The sequence below is a fragment of the Protomyctophum parallelum genome (genome assembly GCF_964188405.1).
Source record: "Protomyctophum parallelum genome assembly, chromosome: 23".
NCBI lineage: Eukaryota > Metazoa > Chordata > Actinopteri > Myctophiformes > Myctophidae > Protomyctophum > Protomyctophum parallelum.
This window is the reverse complement of record NC_139715.1, coordinates 15,014,728-15,039,843: the sequence shown is the minus strand read 5'-3', so window position 1 is coordinate 15,039,843 and position 25,116 is coordinate 15,014,728. Positions and strand designations below refer to the sequence as shown.

Genomic DNA, 25,116 nt, shown 5'->3' with positions numbered 1-25,116 from the left:
TTGGAGGTTGTATTTAAGGTTGAAGGCAGAGGTGACAGGTCAAGGGATGAAAATCCTTTTCAGACACCTCTACCCCTTGCCAGAAAATCTAAAGGTGATGATCAGGGTTCATGACGACTCAACTGAGATTTAGGTTATTGTTTAAAACCATCTGTGGGAAAATTTTTACTCTGTTTCCCACATTTACTCTTTCATTGAGCAAACAAGATGTTTAGTTTGCCATAATGTAATTACATTGCATACCAGTTATTGTCATCTCTTACTCTTAGTCTTAGTTTTATATGACAAAAACTTTTGCACTTTTAATCAACCAGAAATATAATTGTTTTGTTTAATACATTACTTTTGCTGTTCTCACTCCAGACTTTATTTAAACAATTAAGTTGGATATAAAGTTTTCAACTAGTTTCTCAAACAGTGCTGTGACCACAGCACTTCTTTGATAAGCTGAATAAAAAATAAAAAATAAACTACTTTAAAGTGAGAACAAATGCACTATAGCCTGTTTATCAAAACCTAAAGTGTTTGTGATTAGTATATATTTTTTTTACACTTACACATTTTTGTTAAAGAACATTTGCTGTTCTCACTTTAGACTGTTAAACGTCTTTAAAGTTTTCAACTCAAACAGTGCTGTTATGACCACAGCTCATCTTAGAATAGCTTATATAATTTAAAAAGAAATACCACTTTATACACTCATGGCATGCAGCATGTCAATCAAATCAATTATAGGCTGAGCTCCATACTTGTGAACTGCATTCTGTTTTGAGCTAGTGACTCAAGGATACCTTTTTTAAATTGAATCCAACAAATTCCATTTCATGTATTTATTGCAACAAACACCAAACAATTAAATACAAAAACAAACAACAATTTGGGGTAAGAACAGGACTATGGAAATTGTATACATGTGACCATGGCAGAGTAAGAACAGCTCAGTAAATTCAACTTGATGGTATTCCATCTTGGGAATCCATTAAAAGTGCTAAGGTGACCACACTGTTGATGTGTTCCACAATGGCAAGAGTAGACAAGCCTATAAGTAGAACTCTGTTAGAACCACAATATGAAGGTACAGATAAGGCAACATTTCTGCACATTTGGTCATCAACACTGATGTGTAGAGAAGGGAGGCCTGCGAAACATACATTAGGACCACCAAGTCCAAAAAGAATCAATGGCCTAAACTCAAAAAGTGCTAAAGCAATTACAAGCAGTTTCCTACTTTGCTCAGTCAGTGCAAACAAAGAAAGACCAAACAGGAAAGCTAGCATGGCCAGTAGGCTTTATAGGGGAGGGGCTAATCAGTGACTACTTACACCTGGGTAATTGGGGGAAAGGTTAAGTGTATGGTTATCAGAGGCATCTTCCATGCCTTTGTGGCATAAGTATAAAAACAAAGGTATATAAACCAAAAGTGATAGGTTCAAAACTCAAACATGACTCAATATTAAAACTAAAAGAAACAATACCATTGAAGATGTCAAACAACTCCAATTTATGAGTAAAATAATTTTCAACAAAAACGTACTGACTCAAAATTTATGTAATGTTCTCAACTGCATTTCTCATGCATATGTGGCTGAAGAGTAAAATCCAGATTTCATTTCTGCGACAGAACATTTTCACTGTCCATCTAAATTCTAAAAGGTGGGTTAAATATAAGTCCCAGATTGTACCTTACAGCCCAGCGTGGCTCAAAGGATAAATCTGAGGTTTACAACCCAAAGGTGACTGGTTCAATACTCAAACAAAACTAATAATCAACAAAAAACTCAAACAAAACAAAAAGAAACTCAAACAAAACTAATAATCAACAAAAAACTCAAACAAAACAAAAAGAAACTCAAACAAAACTAATAATCAACAAAAAACTCAAACAAAACTAAAAGAAACTCAATCAAAACTAATACTCAAACAAAACTAAAAGAAACTCAAACAAAACTAACAATCAACAAAAAACTCAAAAAATATTCAATATAAAAACTGAACAACAAATCAAACAATTAGAGGTTCAAGCCTCTTGAATAACATTTTCACTGTCCTTCTGAAAGGTGCAGTGTTTGAACCTCCTAAAGTGTGCATTGTTTTTTAACCTCCTAATGGAACTCCTAAAGAACCTCTATATTCTGAAAGGTGGGTTAAGTCAGACATTCTCAACTGCATCACTTATGCCTGTGTGGCTCATGAGTAAAATCCAGTGTTTGTACACCAAAGGTTGCGAGTTCGAACCTGCCACAGGACATTTTCACTGTCCATTCTTTATTCTGACAGGCTGGTTAAATATAAGTTCCCGATTGTACCTTACATGCCTGTGTGGCGCAGGTGATAAGCCTGGGGTTTATAAACAGAACATTCTGGGTTCAATTCCCCTGAAGAACATTTTCACTGTCCATTCTTTATTCTGACAGGCTGGTTAAATATAAGTTCCCGATTGTACCTTACATGCCTGTGTGGCGCAGGTGATAAGCCTGGGGTTTATAAACAGAACATTCTGGGTTCAAGTCCCCTGAATAACATTTTCACTGTCCATCTAAATTCTAAAAGGCTGGTTAAATATAAGTTCCCGATTATACCTTACATGCCAGTGTGGCTCAATAGATAAAAACTAGGCTTCATAAACCAAACGTCATAGGTTCAAACCTCAAAGAAAACCAATACTCAACCAAAAGGTCAAACAAAAAGAAAAACCAAAAAAAAAAAAAATCAAACAAAACAGCTGAAATAAAGTGTCATAAAAAAACTCAAATATCTCAATAAAAACTCAAAATAAACTGGTTCAATCAAATTAATGTGAAAAGTACAAAAATCACTTTGCTTAATATGTACATTTCTTAAGCTCCGCCCCCAGGAGGCAGGCTCATAAAGAAAATCCCGCCCCAGAGGCGGGTTCCCAAAAAAGATCCTCCCCCTCCCACCGGAGCCAAAAGAGAGCGTGAGGAGGGAGGCGGCCTGCCTCGGCACTTTGGCCTTAAAAAGCCAGAAAATGAAGGTTTGCTCTGAGCAAGATTCAAACCCACCACCTTCAGCTTGGGAGAGCTATGCTTTCCTCTTGCACCACTAGGCATTTCACACTAATAAGAATTTGGAGGTTGTATTTAAGGTTGAAGGCAGAGGTGACAGGTCAAGGGATGAAAATCCTTTTCAGACACCTCTACCCCTTGCCAGAAAATCTAAAGGTGATGATCAGGGTTCATGACGACTCAACTGAGATTTAGGTTATTGTTTAAAACCATCTGTGGGAACATTTTTACTCTGTTTCCCACATTTACTCTTTCATTGAGCAAACAAGATGTTTAGTTTGCCATAATGTAATTACATTGCATACCAGTTATTGTCATCTCTTACTCTTAGTCTTAGTTTTAGATGACAAAAACTTTTGCACTTTTAATCAACCAGAAATATAATTGTTTTGTTTAATACATTACTTTTGCTGTTCTCACTCCAGACTTTATTTAAACAATTAAGTTGGATATAAAGTTTTCAACTAGTTTCTCAAACAGTGCTGTGACCACAGCACTTCTTTGATAAGCTGAATAAAAAATAGAAAATAAACTACTTTAAAGTGAGAACAAATGCACTATAGCCTGTTTATCAAAACCTAAAGTGTTTGTGATTAGTATATATTTTTTTTACACTTACACATTTTTGTTAAAGAACATTTGCTGTTCTCACTTTAGACTGTTAAACGTCTTTAAAGTTTTCAACTCAAACAGTGCTGTTATGACCACAGCTCATCTTAGAATAGCTTATATAATTTAAAAAGAAATACCACTTTATACACTCATGGCATGCAGCATGTCAATCAAATCAATTATAGGCTGAGCTCCATACTTGTGAACTGCATTCTGTTTTGAGCTAGTGACTCAAGGATACCTTTTTTAAATTGAATCCAACAAATTCCATTTCATGTATTTATTGCAACAAACACCAAACAATTAAATACAAAAACAAACAACAATTTGGGGTAAGAACAGGACTATGGAAATTGTATACATGTGACCATGGCAGAGTAAGAACAGCTCAGTAAATTCAACTTGATGGTATTCCATCTTGGGAATCCATTAAAAGTGCTAAGGTGACCACACTGTTGATGTGTTCCACAATGGCAAGAGTAGACAAGCCTATAAGTAGAACTCTGTTAGAACCACAATATGAAGGTACAGATAAGGCAACATTTCTGCACATTTGGTCATCAACACTGATGTGTAGAGAAGGGAGGCCTGCGAAACATACATTAGGACCACCAAGTCCAAAAAGAATCAATGGCCTAAACTCAAAAAGTGCTAAAGCAATTACAAGCAGTTTCCTACTTTGCTCAGTCAGTGCAAACAAAGAAAGACCAAACAGGAAAGCTAGCATGGCCAGTAGGCTTTATAGGGGAGGGGCTAATCAGTGACTACTTACACCTGGGTAATTGGGGGAAAGGTTAAGTGTATGGTTATCAGAGGCATCTTCCATGCCTTTGTGGCATAAGTATAAAAACAAAGGTATATAAACCAAAAGTGATAGGTTCAAAACTCAAACATGACTCAATATTAAAACTAAAAGAAACAATACCATTGAAGATGTCAAACAACTCCAATTTATGAGTAAAATAATTTTCAACAAAAACGTACTGACTCAAAATTTATGTAATGTTCTCAACTGCATTTCTCATGCATATGTGGCTGAAGAGTAAAATCCAGATTTCATTTCTGCGACAGACATTTTCACTGTCCATCTAAATTCTAAAAGGTGGGTTAAATATAAGTCCCAGATTGTACCTTACAGCCCAGCGTGGCTCAAAGGATAAATCTGAGGTTTACAACCCAAAGGTGACTGGTTCAATACTCAAACAAAACTAATAATCAACAAAAAACTCAAACAAAACAAAAAGAAACTCAAACAAAACTAATAATCAACAAAAAACTCAAACAAAACAAAAAGAAACTCAAACAAAACTAATAATCAACAAAAAACTCAAACAAAACTAAAAGAAACTCAATCAAAACTAATACTCAAACAAAACTAAAAGAAACTCAAACAAAACTAACAATCAACAAAAAACTCAAAAAATATTCAATATAAAAACTGAACAACAAATCAAACAATTAGAGGTTCAAGCCTCTTGAATAACATTTTCACTGTCCTTCTGAAAGGTGCAGTGTTTGAACCTCCTAAAGTGTGCATTGTTTTTTAACCTCCTAATGGAACTCCTAAAGAACCTCTATATTCTGAAAGGTGGGTTAAGTCAGACATTCTCAACTGCATCACTTATGCCTGTGTGGCTCATGAGTAAAATCCAGTGTTTGTACACCAAAGGTTGCGAGTTCGAACCTGCCACAGGACATTTTCACTGTCCATTCTTTATTCTGACAGGCTGGTTAAATATAAGTTCCCGATTGTACCTTACATGCCTGTGTGGCGCAGGTGATAAGCCTGGGGTTTATAAACAGAACATTCTGGGTTCAATTCCCCTGAAGAACATTTTCACTGTCCATTCTTTATTCTGACAGGCTGGTTAAATATAAGTTCCCGATTGTACCTTACATGCCTGTGTGGCGCAGGTGATAAGCCTGGGGTTTATAAACAGAACATTCTGGGTTCAAGTCCCCTGAATAACATTTTCACTGTCCATCTAAATTCTAAAAGGCTGGTTAAATATAAGTTCCCGATTATACCTTACATGCCAGTGTGGCTCAATAGATAAAAACTAGGCTTCATAAACCAAACGTCATAGGTTCAAACCTCAAAGAAAACCAATACTCAACCAAAAGGTCAAACAAAAAGAAAAACCAAAAAAAAAAAAATCAAACAAAACAGCTGAAATAAAGTGTCATAAAAAAACTCAAATATCTCAATAAAAACTCAAAATAAACTGGTTCAATCAAATTAATGTGAAAAGTACAAAAATCACTTTGCTTAATATGTACATTTCTTAAGCTCCGCCCCCAGGAGGCAGGCTCATAAAGAAAATCCCGCCCCAGAGGCGGGTTCCCAAAAAAGATCCTCCCCCTCCCACCGGAGCCAAAAGAGGGCGTGAGGAGGGAGGCGGCCTGCCTCGGCACTTTGGCCTTAAAAAGCCAGAAAATGAAGGTTTGCTCTGAGCAAGATTCAAACCCACCACCTTCAGCTTGGGAGACCTATGCTTTCCTCTTGCGCCACTAGGCATTTCACACTAATAAGAATTTGGAGGTTGTATTTAAGGTTGAAGGCAGAGGTGACAGGTCAAGGGATGAAAATCCTTTTCAGACACCTCTACCCCTTGCCAGAAAATCTAAAGGTGATGATCAGGGTTCATGACGACTCAACTGAGATTTAGGTTATTGTTTAAAACCATCTGTGGGAACATTTTTACTCTGTTTCCCACATTTACTCTTTCATTGAGCAAACAAGATGTTTAGTTTGCCATAATGTAATTACATTGCATACCAGTTATTGTCATCTCTTACTCTTAGTCTTAGTTTTAGATGACAAAAACTTTTGCACTTTTAATCAACCAGAAATATAATTGTTTTGTTTAATACATTACTTTTGCTGTTCTCACTCCAGACTTTATTTAAACAATTAAGTTGGATATAAAGTTTTCAACTAGTTTCTCAAACAGTGCTGTGACCACAGCACTTCTTTGATAAGCTGAATAAAAAATAGAAAATAAACTACTTTAAAGTGAGAACAAATGCACTATAGCCTGTTTATCAAAACCTAAAGTGTTTGTGATTAGTATATATTTTTTTTACACTTACACATTTTTGTTAAAGAACATTTGCTGTTCTCACTTTAGACTGTTAAACGTCTTTAAAGTTTTCAACTCAAACAGTGCTGTTATGACCACAGCTCATCTTAGAATAGCTTATTTAATTTAAAAAGAAATACCACTTTATACACTCATGGCATGCAGCATGTCAATCAAATCAATTATAGGCTGAGCTCCATACTTGTGAACTGCATTCTGTTTTGAGCTAGTGACTCAAGGATACCTTTTTTAAATTGAATCCAACAAATTCCATTTCATGTATTTATTGCAACAAACACCAAACAATTAAATACAAAAACAAACAACAATTTGGGGTAAGAACAGGACTATGGAAATTGTATACATGTGACCATGGCAGAGTAAGAACAGCTCAGTAAATTCAACTTGATGGTATTCCATCTTGGGAATCCATTAAAAGTGCTAAGGTAACCACACTGTTGATGTGTTCCACAATGGCAAGAGTAGACAAGCCTATAAGTAGAACTCTGTTAGAACCACAATATGAAGGTACAGATAAGGCAACATTTCTGCACATTGGTCATCGACACTGACGCGTAGAGAGGGGACGCCTGAGAAACATACATTAGGACCACATAGTCCAAAAATTGTATCGATGGCCTAAACTCAAAAAGTGCTACAAGCAGTTTCCTACTTTGCTCAGTCAGTGCACACAAAGAAAGACCAAACAGGAAATGGAGCATGGGTACCAGGCTTTATAGGGGAGGGGCTAATCAGTGACTAATTACACCTGAGTAATTGGGGGTGTGGCCTGGTCTCCCTGTCAGGTGTAAGTAGCCAACCAAACAAGTCCCATTTGCAGCAGAAATATAATTCAATTACGGCATACAGTAATCCAAATAAAATCACTGAATCATTACTGAGGTGTTTAGTTTGCCATAATGTAATTACATTGCATACCAGTTATTGTCATCTCTTACTCTTAGTCTTAGTTTTAGATGACAAAAACTTTTGCACTTTTAATCAACCAGAAATATAATTGTTTTGTTTAATACATTACTTTTGCTGTTCTCACTCCAGACTTTATTTAAACAATTAAGTTGGATATAAAGTTTTCAACTAGTTTCTCAAACAGTGCTGTGACCACAGCACTTCTTTGATAAGCTGAATAAAAAATAGAAAATAAACTACTTTAAAGTGAGAACAAATGCACTATAGCCTGTTTATCAAAACCTAAAGTGTTTGTGATTAGTATATATTTTTTTTACACTTACACATTTTTGTTAAAGAACATTTGCTGTTCTCACTTTAGACTGTTAAACGTCTTTAAAGTTTTCAACTCAAACAGTGCTGTTATGACCACAGCTCATCTTAGAATAGCTTATTTAATTTAAAAAGAAATACCACTTTATACACTCATGGCATGCAGCATGTCAATCAAATCAATTATAGGCTGAGCTCCATACTTGTGAACTGCATTCTGTTTTGAGCTAGTGACTCAAGGATACCTTTTTTAAATTGAATCCAACAAATTCCATTTCATGTATTTATTGCAACAAACACCAAACAATTAAATACAAAAACAAACAACAATTTGGGGTAAGAACAGGACTATGGAAATTGTATACATGTGACCATGGCAGAGTAAGAACAGCTCAGTAAATTCAACTTGATGGTATTCCATCTTGGGAATCCATTAAAAGTGCTAAGGTAACCACACTGTTGATGTGTTCCACAATGGCAAGAGTAGACAAGCCTATAAGTAGAACTCTGTTAGAACCACAATATGAAGGTACAGATCACAAAGGCAACATTTCTGCACATTGGTCATCGACACTGACGCGTAGAGAGGGGACGCCTGAGAAACATACATTAGGACCACATAGTCCAAAAATTGTATCGATGGCCTAAACTCAAAAAGTGCTACAAGCAGTTTCCTACTTTGCTCAGTCAGTGCACACAAAGAAAGACCAAACAGGAAATGGAGCATGGGCACCAGGCTTTATAGGGGAGGGGCTAATCAGTGACTAATTACACCTGAGTAATTGGGGGTGTGGCCTGGTCTCCCTGTCAGGTGTAAGTAGCCAACCAAACAAGTCCCATTTGCAGCAGAAATATAATTCAATTACGGCATACAGTAATCCAAATAAAATCACTGAATCATTACTGAGGTGTTTAGTTTGCCATAATGTAATTACATTGCATACCAGTTATTGTCATCTCTTACTCTTAGTCTTAGTCTTAGTCCAACCAAGGTTCATGTTTTAGGTTGTTATTAGAGAAACTAAAATATGAGTGTTATTTCTTTTTCATTTGCTGCTTTCTTTCGTTTTAGGGATTTTAGCTCTTTTTGAAAGGGGGGCGGGGGCATTCGAGCATGGGGCTAAATATGTATTTTTTTACAAAATGTTATGGCGATTTCTTTTTTTATTATTTACTATAGTCCTAATAAACCCCAGGAAATTACATCTGACCACAGAAGATCACAGGATCTACTGAATGTGAAGGTAGCCTACTGTGCAGGCTTATACTGTGTGTATAGGCTCAATATGTCAGTTTGTCACATTCAATAGATCCTGTGATCTTTTGTGGCCAGATGTAATTTCTTGGTGTCTAGTAGGACTATAGTAAATAATAAAAAAATAAATCGCCATACAAAATTGTAAAGAAATACAAATTTAGCCCCATGCTCGAATGCCCCCGCCCCCCTGTCAAAAACGGCGAAAATCCCTAAAACGAAAGAAAGCAGCAAATGAAAGAAAATTAACATTCACCTTTTAGTTTCTCTAATAACAACCTAAAACATGAACCTTGGTTGAAAAAAACTAAAGTTGTCCTTTAATACAATTAGATAGGACTTTAATTAGGTTTATTGATCTACATCAATCATATCCAAGCTGATTAACATCAACCAGTTGGCTGAAGATTAGCATATTTCAGCTCTGCTGGCCTTGCATATGCTTTCACTGGTGCTGACTGCAAACTAAGAAATGAGAAATTCCATCACCTCTTGACCAGCACATTATTTACAAAGAATCTCGTGTATAGCAGACATGTCATTGGTCATGGTAATCAAAAAAGTTATTGATTTATTTTATTATGAAGACGCTACAATAGTGCAATCCCAAGGGGCTTTTAACATGGGATCTAATGGGATGACGTAGGGGAGATACTATTGATGACACGCCGTTTTGGCTCGGCCCTCTCCGACGCGGTGGGAGGTATTTTTTATAGCAGTGGCCACTAGCCACATTGAACAGGCTGTATAGAGCCTTATAGTTGCATTTTCAAATAGTATCACAACTTTGTCATAATTAAACTCAGACAAAGTAGATGCCAGCGTGATACTCTGCCTTTAAGTGTATGCAGGTTATATCTTCCCTTCTCCTCTGGAAAAGCAGACCAGAGGTAGAGGTAGAAAACTGCCGTTCCCTGATGTCATCGCTAGGGACACATGCATCAGTAAGCAGGAACTGGGGATGGCAATGAAGGACCGGGACGTCTAACGTGGCATTGTGAAATCCATGATCTCGACCGTGGTCGAAAAATGATGATGAACATGATACTGATATGATGCTGACCATGATATTGAGTGACCATTATGCAAACATGATACTGTCCATGATACTAACCACCACTAACTAAGAATAAATCATGTCCAGAAGTACATTTGTCATCTTCATCCGCGTTAGAACTTTTATTAAACAGAGGCATGATGGAGCATGCTGTCTCTCTACCCTAAACTAACAAGTGAGAACAACAAATGTACTGTAGCCTGTTTACCAAAAACCTAAAAGTGTTTTGTGATTAGTATATATATTTTTTTAACACTTCCATTTTGTTAAGTACATTTGCTGTTCTCACTTTAGACTGTAAAACAGTCATTAACCCATGTCTAACCAATGACTAGTCTAAACTAAGTATGCACCCCCCCTGGTGTGGCTTATTGCTTTAACTTTAATTCAGTCAGACGACTCAAGAAGGATGTAATATATATATATATTGAATATAGATGAGCAATGCAGTATATTTAGTATGGTTTGGCGATGTATTGGATCTGCTTTTTAGGCATCAGTCCCGGCCATAGGGACTCCGAATCCTCCGTACCTAAACAGCAGACATTGTGGGAAAAGCAATTTGTCTGGTCTGGGAACGACACATGTCACACATAATTACCTGCTGCGATAATTGCTACGCTGTTATGTTTGTGTTCTTTGGGTACGTGCATTGAGCAGGGTTATGCATTTGATCAGCCACAATTTCCATACATAATACAGACAGGACAGGAGATGACAATATAAGGGTTGCCCACGTGCCCCTGGCAGGTAAATAAAACTATCAGGGCAGGTGGAATTTGCACCGGGCGAGTGTTCATTTGAGAGGGGATGGAACCGTCTATAAACGCAAGATATCCATCTAATCACCTGAATGTGGCCAGAGCACTCTGTATTAGTGTCTTCTGGTCTTTACTTTACTTATGGATCTTCCATTAGCACTTGCAAAAGCATGGCTATACTTCCTGGGGTCATAGCTATACAGTATGTGGGTATTTGGCATACACATTTAGTTATTTTTTAATTGCACAGCCCCCAGAAAGTAAAAAATAATAAGTGTTGAATTGAACAGTAATTCAAATTTTTATCATGTTGTTTTATGATGGAGGATTTACTTTTCGGGCAAGTGGGCATGACCTTTGCGGGCAAGTAGAACATGACCTGTACGTGCCCCGACGGTCAAGTGAAGTGCCCCATGAGAAATCTTAGTGTAAAGCCCAAGAAATGCAGGATAAAAGGCATCCCCACACAGAAACATAATGCAATTTCGATCCATGCCTGCATGTTCCATGTTTACATAACTAAACCGCCAAACACACTGGTGAAGGTATACGACTATACGTAATAGCCTACATGTAAAAAAAAGTCACTTTTTTTCACTCTCCATCGGGCTGCTTGTTGCGAGCATAAATAATGTGCTCTGGGAAAAAAAAGAGAGAAAAAAAAAAAGCTGCCGTTGGGAATGAACGCTTCTGAAACTGCTCCTTGCACAATAACAACGTGACCTTTGCGGGCAAGTAGAACATGACCTGTACTTGCCCCGACGGTCAAGTGAAGTGCCCCATGAGAGATCTTAGTGTAAAGCCCAAGAAATGCAGGATAAAAGGCACACAGAAACATAATGGACGAGGATGGCACTGATGCCGACGGATGCAGACACAAGGCTCACACCCGTCTGACCACTTAACACGGCAACCGCTCCACTGCCGTGTTAACCCATTTTGGGGCGATAACCCCTTTTGGTGTTTTAAAGCATTATGTTATACTTTAGCTATTGAAAAATAGCAGATCTACAAGCTCGGCTATTTTTGAAAAACCGTAAATATGTGGTGCAAATCTTTGAATATATTCTTTCAGATCAAATCTTTGCTTCTGGGGTGTCACTGGAACAACATATTTTCAGATGGGGGTCGGCGGCCAATTACATATAATTTTTGGGGTCCTTGACATGAAAATGTTTGAGAACCACTGACACAGAAACAGGTTTTTCAAAAAGGTTAAGTGGCCGGATGGCGGGCCGAATGCAATTTCGAGGTTCTCAAGCATGGGTCCGGATTTTTTTTTAAAGGGTTAATAAACCACTGCATTTAAGGCCCATGTATAAGCACTGCATGTTCCATGTTTACGTAACTAAACCACCAAACACATTGGTGAAGGTATGCGTAATATATATACAGTATAAAAAAGAAGAAAGAAAGTCACATTTTTGTTCGCTCTTTGTTCCAGTGTGACACGCTGTTCAGTCTCAAATTAACGCAATTTGGACTGAGATTGATTAAAAAGAAATTCTTCTAAATACTTCTAAACAGTTTTCTGTTTCTATGTCAGTGGTGCTCAACCTTTTCATGTCAAGGACCCCTGGAATTATCTGTATTTGGCCGAGGACCCCATCTGAAAATATGTTGTTCCAGGGACCCCCAGAAGCAAAGATTTGATGCTCTGAAAAATGCTCTGAAATATTATAATCGACTTGTGCCACATTTTCAATTTTTTTCAAAATAGCAGATCTACAAGCTCATAGAGCAGCACTCGGTGCCGCGCTATGAGCTTGTAGATCTGCTATTTTTCAAATAGCTAAAGTATAACATAACGCTTAAAACACCAAAAGGGGTTCCCGCCCAGAATGGATTAAAGAACATCAAAGGACAAGGCTATAGCGTATCGATGCGTTCGCTTGTCATGTCAAACCCCCTCCCCTGTGATCAATGTTGAAAGCCTTCACGCCAATAACCAAACCAAGAAGGACAATCTGTCTTTGGCCCGCAACACTGCACAATGAGAAATAACGGTTCTCAACCACTCGAGACACGTTGTGACTCGTGAGCTTGCTATTTTCCTGCGAAAGCCTTCGATCCATATGTACGGAACCATTTTAAAGGGGTTAAAATGGTTGGTTAAAAGGGTCTATGGGTCCATGAAGAACCATTACTAAAGAACCATTTTACTTAGTGAATGGTTCTTCATGTTCCTCGTATGGTTCTATAGAACTTTCCCCCCCACGCAAAAATAAATGTTTTTGATGAACCAGCAATGATTTCCCAAAGATGTTTTTGATGGCTCTTTAAAGGAACATTTCATCGCATAAACCCTATAGCATCACAGTGTTCGACATGTCTTTAAAACTGAGAACATTTGCAGATAATCTGCAAGATCACAACGTGACGCAACGTGTTGCGTTGTGAGCTTGTAGATCGGCAAAAATGATCACTCTGAAGAACCACTTTCGGTGTCCCAGTTGGCACCTTTTATTTTTCTGTGGAGCACCGCCCATGCGTGTCCCATTTCATTTCCCTCGGGCTGGAATGAATAATTATCTAAAGTAAAACGCTGGCGTGATTAAATATGAACGTGATTAATGCACATAGTTTGACGTCTTTGATCAGTTCACTGTTTCAAATTAGCAGATTTAATATTTGGCAGAGCGTGTCCCGATGGAAAAGAAATGAGGTGACGACGGTGACACATGTTGGAAGAAGTACTAACTGATGTTAGATTAAAAGTCAGGCACAGGATTAAACAAAAAATATAATTAAACTAGAACTGCACTCTGTCGAGTGCATACTTGCATACTACTACTTGATGACGTAATAAAGATGTGGATTAAAGGACCCAATGCCAGAGTGTAATTGGTTTTAGATGGTGACGTAATGATGATATGTTTTAGTGTTGGGAGGATTAAAGGTAATGCTCCTATGTATACATGTATGTAATCTGGCACCACTGCCTTGTCAGGCACAATTTGCTGGGACGGTGCATACGCATCAAAATTGGCGGGACGGCTGGGACGGTGCATACGAGTCCCGGGCGAAACTACTTGCGCGCTCTGCTTGTGCAAGTAATACATTATTTCATTAGGCCTACAGTATATACAAAAAATATATTTTTGAGTAGTCCCTCCTATACACAGGTTTAATGTTTGCTTATAGTTCAATGTTTGTTTTAAAAATGTAATTGACAATAAAGAGAATTGTTTTGTCACAGTTTGTTTTACATCATCATTACATCACCTACAGTAATCATTTTAAGATGATAAGAGCGCCCCTCACTTCACACTGGTGTGATTTTTCTCTCTAATTATTCCAATCCTATGCCCGTCCTCTCATGCAATGCATGATTCTATGCATATTCTATCTATTTTGCCTGGCGCCTGCTTTTTTATTTATATCTGACTTCTCCATCTCTCTGAATTGTTAAGTATTTGAATTCTGTCATGCCAGTTGAAGCACTTTGAACTGCAACTCTGTATGAAAGGTGCTATACAAATAAAGTTTATCATCAATACAATGAGCAATAAAAAGGTTATTCAGGCTACAGAAAACAGCGCTGACGGTACCTACTCTCTCATGGCAACCTAAAAGACGTATCTAAGGGCCTGTTGGTGGCAGGAAGGACGTTGTGGTAGATTCAGATTCAGAGACCTTTACTAGCCATAGGAATTTGTTGCAGCATTATCGTGTGTGCATTCAGTTATTTTTTCACAAATGACACATAAACACCAACAGACACAAGACAACCACGTGCAAGAAAAATAGAATAAATGTAAAGTGCAGAGTTACTGTATAGTTCACAGTGCATAATTTTGCCGGTGACAATAGTGCCGGTGTCACTAGTTGCCTGCAGTGTCCAGATGTTCCTGAGTGTAGTGCAGAATAGTAAAATGCATTCACCCCTTGTTTGTGCCAATTTACAAGAACAGTGAAGCCGTTGTGCGTAGTGAAGCTGTTTATCAGGTCAACCCATCCGAACCCCGCCCTGTTTTCAGTGGTGGATAGTAACCAAGTAGATTTACTCAAGTACTGTACTGTTTTCAATACTTCAACTTCTACTCCACAACCTCTCAGAGGCAAATATATATATTTTTGAGGGGCGCCAGCCCCTCCTATGTCCAGCTTTGAGGGTTTGTGTAAACACAAACATTGATGACAAAAGTGATGATGCAAATTGTGATTGGCCAGTATGAGATGACATATGATGACTTCACACGGGTGTGATCTTTTTTTTTCTTTCTTTTTCTGTACTTATTTGATGACTAAAACGTGCAATGACCAGCCCTTTATATACTTTGGCTATTTAAAAATAGCATTTCTATAAGCTGAAATGGGACGTTATGCGTAATAATGAGTACTTTTACTTTTGGTACGTTAGGTATAATGTTTTTGATGCCAAATTGCCAATACTTCTGAACTTTTACTCAAGTAAATCTTTCATATAGCAGACTTTTACTTCTAACAGTGTTTCTACACTGCAGTATTTATACTTTTATACAAACAAAATGGAGTACTTCTTCCACCTCTCTCTATTTTGTGACACGGTCACAATGCGACCGTGTCACACGAAAATAAATAGAAGATCTAACAGGCTCACAAAAGCCTCGGGATGGTAAATGGTGCATTTATATAGCGCCTTTATCCAAGGCGCTTTACATAGATTGTGCATTACATTCACCCATTCACACACACATTCACACACCGATTGCGGCGGAAGCCATGCAAGGTACCAACCAGCACATCGGGAGCAATTTGGGGTTCAGTGTCTTGCCCAAGGACACTTCGACATGTAGACAGGAGGAGCCGGGATTCGAACCGCCGACCCATGGATCATTGGACGACCTGCTCTACCTCTTGAGCCACAGTCGCCCCCGGGATGAGTATAAGTTGTTTGACAATTTTGTTACGTTATCCGCTTAAGTCAAGACTGATTGGGAGATTCAATTACTATTATTGCCCATTCTGGGCATATCTCAAATGTTCTTCCTCCAAAAGAACTAACAAGTGACATGATGTCTGCCATTCGTTTTGCACCGTAAAAGAAGGGAGTCTTGTTTTCAGTCTGTCTCTTATGTAACAATGCCACGTTATGTTTCTAGTCATGACCAGCTGCAGTGAAAGGAGTGTTGCCCGCCACGCACGCACGCACGCACGCAGCACACACACACACACACACACACACACACACACACACACACACACACACACACACACACACACTATATATACACAACTTATCTACTATTGTTGAGCGTATATAAACAGTGGGGGTGAGGGGTTTACACAAGGGTCATGAACTGCTTAGTTGGGAGGGAAGTAAGGGAGAAACACTGTCTGAGGAGCCTTGAGCAAGAGGCAAAACTCCCAAAGTCCCATAGTAACATAGTAACAACCACTACTTTAAAAAGCATTAAAAAGTCATGCTCTACAAAACAAAAGCTTGTTTTTATCCTATTCTACTCTCATATATTGATGTACTCATTTATTTATCATATTTATGAATGGATCAAAGCAGAAATTAGTAACATATTCATTCAGAATGTCAGGGTGCATGTGTGCGCATGCATGTATGCACGTGTTTACGTGCGTGTTTGAGGTGTTACATAGACAATGCGTTGCCGCCATCTTGGAGTGATGGTGGTAGCGCTACCGCTGCGCAATCTAGTGGAGAATCTTGTGATATTGAATCTTGTGATATCGCAATGATTTGAGTGACAATGAATCGTCATAATCATGACAGCCCTATAGTACTGGGCTGCTCCAAGCATGGTGTGCATGTGTCTGTAGTCCTGCAACAACGCACGGCACCGCATCAAGAAGACCATGCACACTCTCCAGAAATAAATATAAGCTCTTTTTGCTTAGTGCCCACGGCCACGATGTAATAATAATAATAATACATTTTTATAGCACTTTTCCAAGTGCTCAAAGCGCTTTACAATGGTTCATTCATTCATAGACATTGGGAGGTGAAGCGGCGAACAGTCGACGCCAGCTTCCTCACTTCCCACATTCACACACCGACGGTGGCAAGCTCACACCGACCAACTCATTGGAGGCAATGTGGGGTTCAGTGTCTTGCACAAGGACACTTCGACATGTGGAACCCGGGATTCGAACCGCCGACCCAGGGATCATTGGACGACCTGCTCTACCTCCTGAGCCACAGCCACCCTGTATCAGTCACCTTTGTGCGCACCAGTTCAACTTGCGACCGTATAGTGTGCGTTTGACTCACAATTGTTATCAAGAACAAGCGCTTTGACCTTATCAAAGTGCAAACAGCACACACTCCGTTGGCTAAACACTACGAAGGCATGCGAGTATATGAGGCCTATCTGCAGACACAGCCCAGAGCGGCTTCAGCTGTAGGGGCCGCAGACGGGGGGACACTGGGAGTCTCCCATCATATCAATGGATATTATATCATGCATTATAACCCATTCTGACCTGAGATCAGATTCTAAAAATGACTAAAACTAAATGAAAACTTTTCAAGAGACTGACTAAAACTAAAATCTAAATTTGCTGCCAAAAACAACACTGGTAACAAAACATGTAATTTTTGTGATCCTTGACATGAAATAGTCTGAGAACCACTGATATACTGTAGAGCAAAAGAGGCTAGAGGCTAGAGGCTAGACAAACAGCGAAAAGACACACATCCAATTACTTATGTAGGCTGGGTGCCGGATCAAAGACAATCACCTTGTCTTTGATACCACCTTTCTAAGTAAAGCATTATTGGGAGCTGAAATTGGTGTGCAGACAGATTTGCAGAATTAACAGAATTACTTTAATTTAAAGGCTCACCGAAGCATGAGTTGACGAAGCCGTACCACATGCAGCCGTGGCGGCCGTAGAGCCAGCGCGCGTGCAGGCTGGAGGCGAAGCTGAGCGTGGTGCCGAACAGACACACCAGCATGTCGCTCACGCTGATGTTGAGCAGCAGCATGTTGACGGGCGTGCGCAGCGTCTTGAACTTGACGAAGAGCACCAGCACCACCAGGTTGTTGAGGAAGCCGAACACCATGATGGAGCCCAGGAACACCGACACCACCCGGTGGCCGGTGTGGGACAGGCGCTGCTCCCCCGGCGCGTCGCTCCACTCCTCCGGGGGCGTGTAGGCCTATAGAGGGAATGCGCATGCATAAAGTGAATGGCAAATCGAGTGGCAAAGTGACAGGCAAAGTGAGTTTAACATTGTTTAACCCATTCTGACCCGAGATCAGATTCATACGAGGTTTCCACTGGACACACACTGGTCTGATTAGCCCATTCTGACCTGAGATCAGATTCTAAAAATGTCAGTCGTTCTTCGATTTTTCAATAGCTAAAGCACAACATGATGCTAACACCAAAATGGGTTCCCGTTCAGAATGGGTTAATGTCGTTTAATGCAATTAGATATGACTTTTCTGTTTGGATGTATGGGCTGTCAAGCCAGAAAGTAGTTTTTAGCCACTCAGTAGGCATTCCTGCATAACTTCCTGGTTTGATGATGATGTCACGCGCATACACTCTATAAGTTTGGTTTGTCACAAATGTCACAAATTCACTGTCAATGCAGTGTTGTTTTTGGCAGCACATTTCTATTTTTAGTTTAGTCATAGTCTTTGGACTGAAACTTCATTATTTTTAGTCAAATGGAATGTTTTAGTGTTTTAGTCGTCTGTCATGTGATTTTAGTCAACTAAAATCTACAGTTGATTTAGTCGAGTTAGAGTTAGAGTCTAGTTTTTATTTGTTGATGAAATTGTCATTTAGGCCCAGGCCACACTACTCTGGATCTTTTGCAAAACGGATATTGCTGTACTCATCATTTCATATATCATATTTTTCTCATATTTTTGAATGAAGAAATAAGTACCGCATTTTAAAAGCCACCTAAATTGTGAGTGGAAGTGGAACATGTTTCTTTCATTCTCTGTCAGCATGTCACACTGCGTAAATCTCCAAATCCCGACTCTCGACTTTTCTCTCTTTTCTCTGACAGACACTTTATCATTGCTCTGGCGACTTGGCAAGTCCTGCACAGAAAATAATAGCAGAGTCAGACCTACAGTATATAGAAGTGTCACGTCCACAACCAGTTGTGAGCTTGTAGAGTGGCTATAATTTCCAGGTGTATAATACATGTCACGTTATAATGTAGGCTAATAAAAGTTCACGCGCGCACATTGACGGCATGTAGGCACAATGACAATGGAATGCAGTCAAGGGTGCGCCCTAAGCCCTTTATTACCTATAACAGGAGAGATGTGCCATATATTCGCACGGCTTTATTAAGTTCTCACCAACACCAACCACACTATTTGAGATTGCATTCACAACTCTCTCTCTCTCTCTGCACCCTCTCTCTCTCTTCCTCCATGACCATGACCATGAAATGGAGAGCAAAAAACAGCACGAGAATATAGTTTCACATGGCTATGCACACACAGACTTGTTGATGGTGTCCATGGCATTTGGCCTCGGTCCTTTATTGGTAGGTTAATAGAGCACCGAAGTCTGACGTCACTTTCAGTAGAGGGCGTCAGTCCCCAGGTTCATGTATTTGTTTAGTTGCATTGAATTCCCCATTGAGGCGATTAAAAAAAAAAAAAAAACATGTCACCCCGGCCGCTTCACTCATATGGATATGAAGAATCAACTGACTGAGAGAAAACGCTAATGTTACTGCTGTTGAATTAGTTACATTTTCGCTAGAAGCAGACTGTATCATATATGAGTGACTGACTGTTGCAAACGATACAGAGACACTCCCTAACAATAACGCAGAGACAGCTTGTTTATTTTTGGACCACAACACTTATAGTAGACGATATTAAGATCACCCCATGTTATTCTCCATAGAGAAATTACTTCCGCGAACCAGGGGAATCGTCGGGATGAGCGAGTTACGTCAGGACTTCGGTGCTCTATATGTCCACAGTTTATCTGTAGCGAACCGCAATTAATCTATTGTTCAAGCTTCACACTCGGCAGCAATACAAATTAAATCACCAGTCCGCACTGGACTATAATAGGCTGAAATATTCATTATTGGATGCAGCAGAGCAGAGCCTTTGCTCGCACTGCAGACAGTGCAGTTGATGCATAACATAAGTTTTAAAGTTGTTAACAGTGATATATAAACATGAACAATCGGAGATATCCGTCCGTGTAGTTTCCATGCAGGCACAAGCTGCATTTCTCACCTAATTATAGTAAAAATGATATTAGCGGTGACATCATCGTTTCTCAAAAGCTCCGTGCATGACTACACAGCTCCACTGATCCGGATATACTGATCGAAAATCTTCACTTATTTATCCGTTTCCAAAAACTTCCGTTTGAGTGGCCGAAAACGCCGTTTGCGTGTGTCTGAAAGGCACAAAATAATGTGCGTTTAGCAAAAGATCCACATACGTGTGGCCTGGGCCTTAGTCTTAGTTTTGGTCATCATGGCTTAGTTTTCATTTAGTGAAAAAAGGTAGTGAAGAAAGGTAGTCGACGAACATTTTTTGTCATTGTATTAGTCGACAAAATCAACACTGCTTTCAATGTTTGTTTTTTTGAGTGGTGCAACCACTCCAAGGAACAGCAATGTCCGTGTCCGCCCGCCTATGTGTTCAACTATGTATGTGTTAATGAGCACGAGTATGACTATTAGTACCAGTAGGGGCGCTGTTCTGTGCCAGAAAGAGAGATGGTGCTGTACTGTTGCCTTCTAATGAGAGAGACAGAGAGAGAGAGACAGAGAGGGGGGGGGGGGAAGAGAGGGGAGCACCACTCAGTTCACACAGGTTTTCAGTATTTACATATACAACAAACCATGTGCAACCCAGATTCGGCACAAACGAGGGACTCAATTAATTTCGCTCCTACAGTATGCCACCAAAATGTGGAACGCCCTATCAACTGTCATTAAGACTTCTCAAAGGGCTCCTACGGACGGCTGCAATTCGAAACTGGCCCCTAAATCTGAATCTCCCACGGCCCCACCCACCCCTTTTTCCCCACACCCTATGTTTTTTTCCCTTTTTACCTCTATGATGATTTCCTGTTTTTGGCTATAAGTGTATATTTGTACGTCTCTATATGTTTTGATGAATTGACAACGGTGGACCCTCTTAATTGTAAACAAGTTGCACATTGGGAGCAATTAGGGGTTCAGTGTCTTTCTCGCAGCTCAAGGACACTTCGACACTAAGGTGACCTTCACACCAGAAAGCTTTACTGCGATTAAAACGAATCCTGTTGCACATTGTCAGAAAGTGCGCTTCGTTTGGCAGGTGTGAAACACCTGTATATAATAATATAATAAATATGCGCTGCATATTTTATGCAGCGCAAATATGTCTCGTTACCGTGGATAGACGTGGTCGAATGAGGAGACAGAAGCCCATGGTCGAATGAGGACGAGTACATTAATCAATTGCTTAACACCATAGATTTCACTGGTCTATAGTTTATGAATTGAACACATTACACATTGATAAAATTCCTTGCTGCGTTTCCTTGCTGCGTTTGACACAGCCAGTGTGAAGGCAAACCGCAGCAAATTAAATATGCAATAATCCCAACTTCTCCGCCCATTCGCATCGAGTCTACCGAAGTAATATTAGGTGGGAATGTGATCCAACTCTGGGATAGCCTGGGATCAAACCGGTTACTCCACCACCCAGCCACTGCCACCCCTCTATACCAATGGATCCCATCCAGTCACTCCACCACCCAGCCACTGCCACCCCTCTATACCAATGGATCCCATCCAGTCACTCCACCACCACCCAGCCACTGCCACCCCTCTATACCAATGGATCCCATCCAGTCACTCCACCACCCAGCCACTGCCACCCCTCTATACCAATGGATCCCAAACAAATGTTTATGTTTCCCCATTCCGTACCTTTACTTGCAACAGAGTATTTCTACATTGCAGTATTGATACTGTTACTTAAAGTAGTAAAAGAAATATATGCCAAATGTGTTTCTGCAGGTACTGTACCATCATCACTGTGCACTATACTCCAGTATGTCTGGCTGATGATTGATTGATTGATTGATTGATTGATTGATTGATTGATTGATTGATTGATTGATTGATTGATTGAAGTATTTATTAACAGTTTGCAGAATTACAGTACATTTCAAGCACAACTCAATACAAAAACTGTTAACTGTGAGTGGACAATATAGAGGGAAATGATGGGAAATATATTGTGTTTATATGTAAACATAAAGCAAATGTGATTGATTGATTGATTGAGTTTTATCAGCTTCATGTTAGTGTTGAAATTCCAATTTAACATGCTCATGTCTTTGTTGTGTCATTGCTTCCAATTGCACTTGTTTATTCTGCATCCTCTATGTGACTAGATAAAATTGGTATCCCGACCTAAAACAATGCATTTTCTATGTAATAAAGAGATGGAGGAGACTGCAGTCTGCAGTTCAGTCTACAGTGTAGAACAATTAAAGCACTGTATCTAGCAAATGGTTATCAGAATATAGCTGCTTTAACCAAAGAAAAATCACGTGTTGGACCCGGACCAGGGCTATTTAGTCCAGTGGTTCCCAAACTTTTTCATGTCAAGGACCTCCAAATTGACACTAATTAGCCTGCGGACCCCCATTTGAAAAGATATGCCAGGGACCCCCATAAGAGAAGATTTGTATGACGTTCAAGTACCTGACATGCAATAGGCTACACGCCACGGACCCCCATTTAATGGCATTTCCATCTCTGAGACCCCAATTTATATTGTAAAAATCTATGTTAACGGGTCATTTGGTTCCATGTGTACATTTGGTTCCATGCATGTGTACACTCTCAGAGTTACAGACCCATAAGGGTCCATTTGGTTCCATGTGTACACTCTCAGAGTTACAGACCCATAAGGGTTCATTTGGTTCCATGTGTACACTCTCAGAGTTACAGACCCATAAGGGTCCATTTGGTTCCATGTGTACACTCTCAGAGTTACAGACCCATAGGCCTAAGGGTCCATTTGGTTCCATGTGTACACTCTCAGAGTTACAGACCCATAAGGGTCCATTTGGTTCCAAAATATAATTTAGCTGCAGGGGAACCCCTGGAGCTCCCTCAAGGACCCCTGGGGTCCCCGGACCCCACTTTGGGAACCACTGAACTAAAGTGTGTAACTTTAGACAGTGACAGACCGACAGACAGACAGGCAGACAGACAGACAGACAGACAGACATGACATGACATGACAGCCCTTTTACCTCCGGGTCCAGCAGCGACGACAAGTTGGACGTCAGGTTGATGCTCGACACTTCGGAGAACATGGCAGCATCAGTCTGGTTCGGTGGTGCAGGTGCGTGCGCGCGTGTGCGTGCGTGTGTGTGTGCGCGCAATTACGCACGGTTCAGCAGCTGGACACAATATCCAAATTAAAACAGGTAGAGAACAACCTTATCTCCGCTCCCCTCAGACAATAAACGCAGCTGTCTGTCATTTACGTGTTGATGGGGGTTCATTATTTCACCTGGTGGTGGTATATTAATGCCCAAGCTGACTGCGCGCGTTCCTTAATGATGGCAGCGTGGCGAACGAAAAAAAGAAGAACAAAGTCCCATAATGCATCGCTGCTCTCAAGAAAGTTAAGAAACACAAAGTCCGACTCGAGTTGTCACATGACACATTGCCACTCGTAGTAGTAGTTATAGTGTCACGTTAAAACAGCTGTCTATGGCACCCGGCCGCGACGACGAATCCTCACAATAGACAAAAATAAACTAAAAAAGGTGTACATCTAGCGCGCAAAAGTGGGCAGATGTATTCCGTTTTTTAATCCCAGAAGACGAGTATAGATTCCACCAGGCGTTCGTTCGTTGGTGTAGTTGTAGTAGAGGTTATACGCACTATACAGTGTAGGATAACTGTAGAAAAAAACTAAAACATGCTGTGTTCTGTTCAGATGGCATTCCTACACTGACAGTGTGAGCTCGAGCGGCGCGCTGCCTGCCTGCCGTCCGCCTCTCTCTGCTGAATAGAGTGGAGTGGACAGTACAGACTGAGCAGCAGTCCAGCAGACCTGGGACTACAGGCTGGCTGCTCACTGCTGAGAGTGTGACGCAACGTCACTATTACTACACCTCTCGCTCTACTCTCTCTCTCTCTCTCTCTCTCTCTCCTTATCTTTCTCTGACTTCATGTCTTCTCTCTCTCTCCCTCTCTCTCTCTCTCTCTCTCTATCTCTCCCCCCTTTCTCTCTCTCTCTCTCTCTCTCTCTCTCCCCTCTCTCCCCCCTCTGTCTGTCTGTCTGTCTGTCTGTCTTTATCTTTCTCTGCATGGCTTTCTCTCTCTTTCCCTCTGTGTGTCTCTGTCTGTCTTTATCTTTCTCTGCATGTCTTTCTCTCTCTTTCCCTCTGTGTGTCTCTGTCTGTCTTTGTCTTTCTCTGCATGTCTTTCTCTCTCTTTCCCTCTGTGTGTCTCTCTCTCTCTATCTATCTGTCTCTCTGTCTGTCTCTCTCACTGCATGCACGCACGCACACCATACCCTCTCTCTCTTTCACACACGCACACCCAGCGACCACCCACACACATTGTTTCATTGTATACTTGTCAGGATATCATATTTTCAGAATTTAGAAATGTCATGAATGGCATTAAAAAATACATCTTAAGCCAAAAATAGCCGATCTACAATGTAAAAAAGTAATGTGAGATTAAGAGATCTCCTATTTCCGGGTGTTCAACTCCAAAGTAAGATCAGGCTGCTCAGGCATGAGTGCCTGATCTACCTCGCTCGTGCGTGCCTGCGTGCGTGCATGCGTGCGTACGTGCGTGTGTGTGTGTGTGTGTCACACCCGTGTGAAGTGAGGGGCGTTCTCATCATCGTACATCATCATCATGCATCATCTCATACTGGCCAATCAGAATGCCTGTTGCCTGTTGCCACAAATGTACTAATTTAAAGTGGTTCAAATGACTCCTGGGGATAGGTTAGAACCACTGCCTTAAAAGAGCCATTTTTGGTTCTAGAAAGTACCTGTAACAGAGGTGTTGTTGTGGGGTTGTAGATCAGCTATTTGTTTAAATAGCCAAAGTATGGAAAAAGAAAGGGGGGCTCCACACACCCAG

The 25,116-nt window shown here is 40.2% G+C and overlaps 1 protein-coding gene across 1 annotated transcript in view; it reads right to left on the bottom strand.

Annotated features, from left to right (window-relative positions):
- Positions 1-23,318, bottom strand: part of tmtops2a (teleost multiple tissue opsin 2a) — a gene marked incomplete at both ends in the record, with an annotated part of 47,399 nt that extends 24,081 nt beyond the window's left edge. The window contains 2 exons of the mRNA XM_083758908.1: positions 17,835-18,150; positions 23,256-23,318. Of these exons, the coding sequence (XP_083615034.1) occupies positions 17,835-18,150; positions 23,256-23,318 (379 nt within the window). The remainder of the gene's footprint in view (positions 1-17,834; positions 18,151-23,255) is intronic.
- Positions 23,319-25,116: the final 1,798 nt, after the last annotated feature.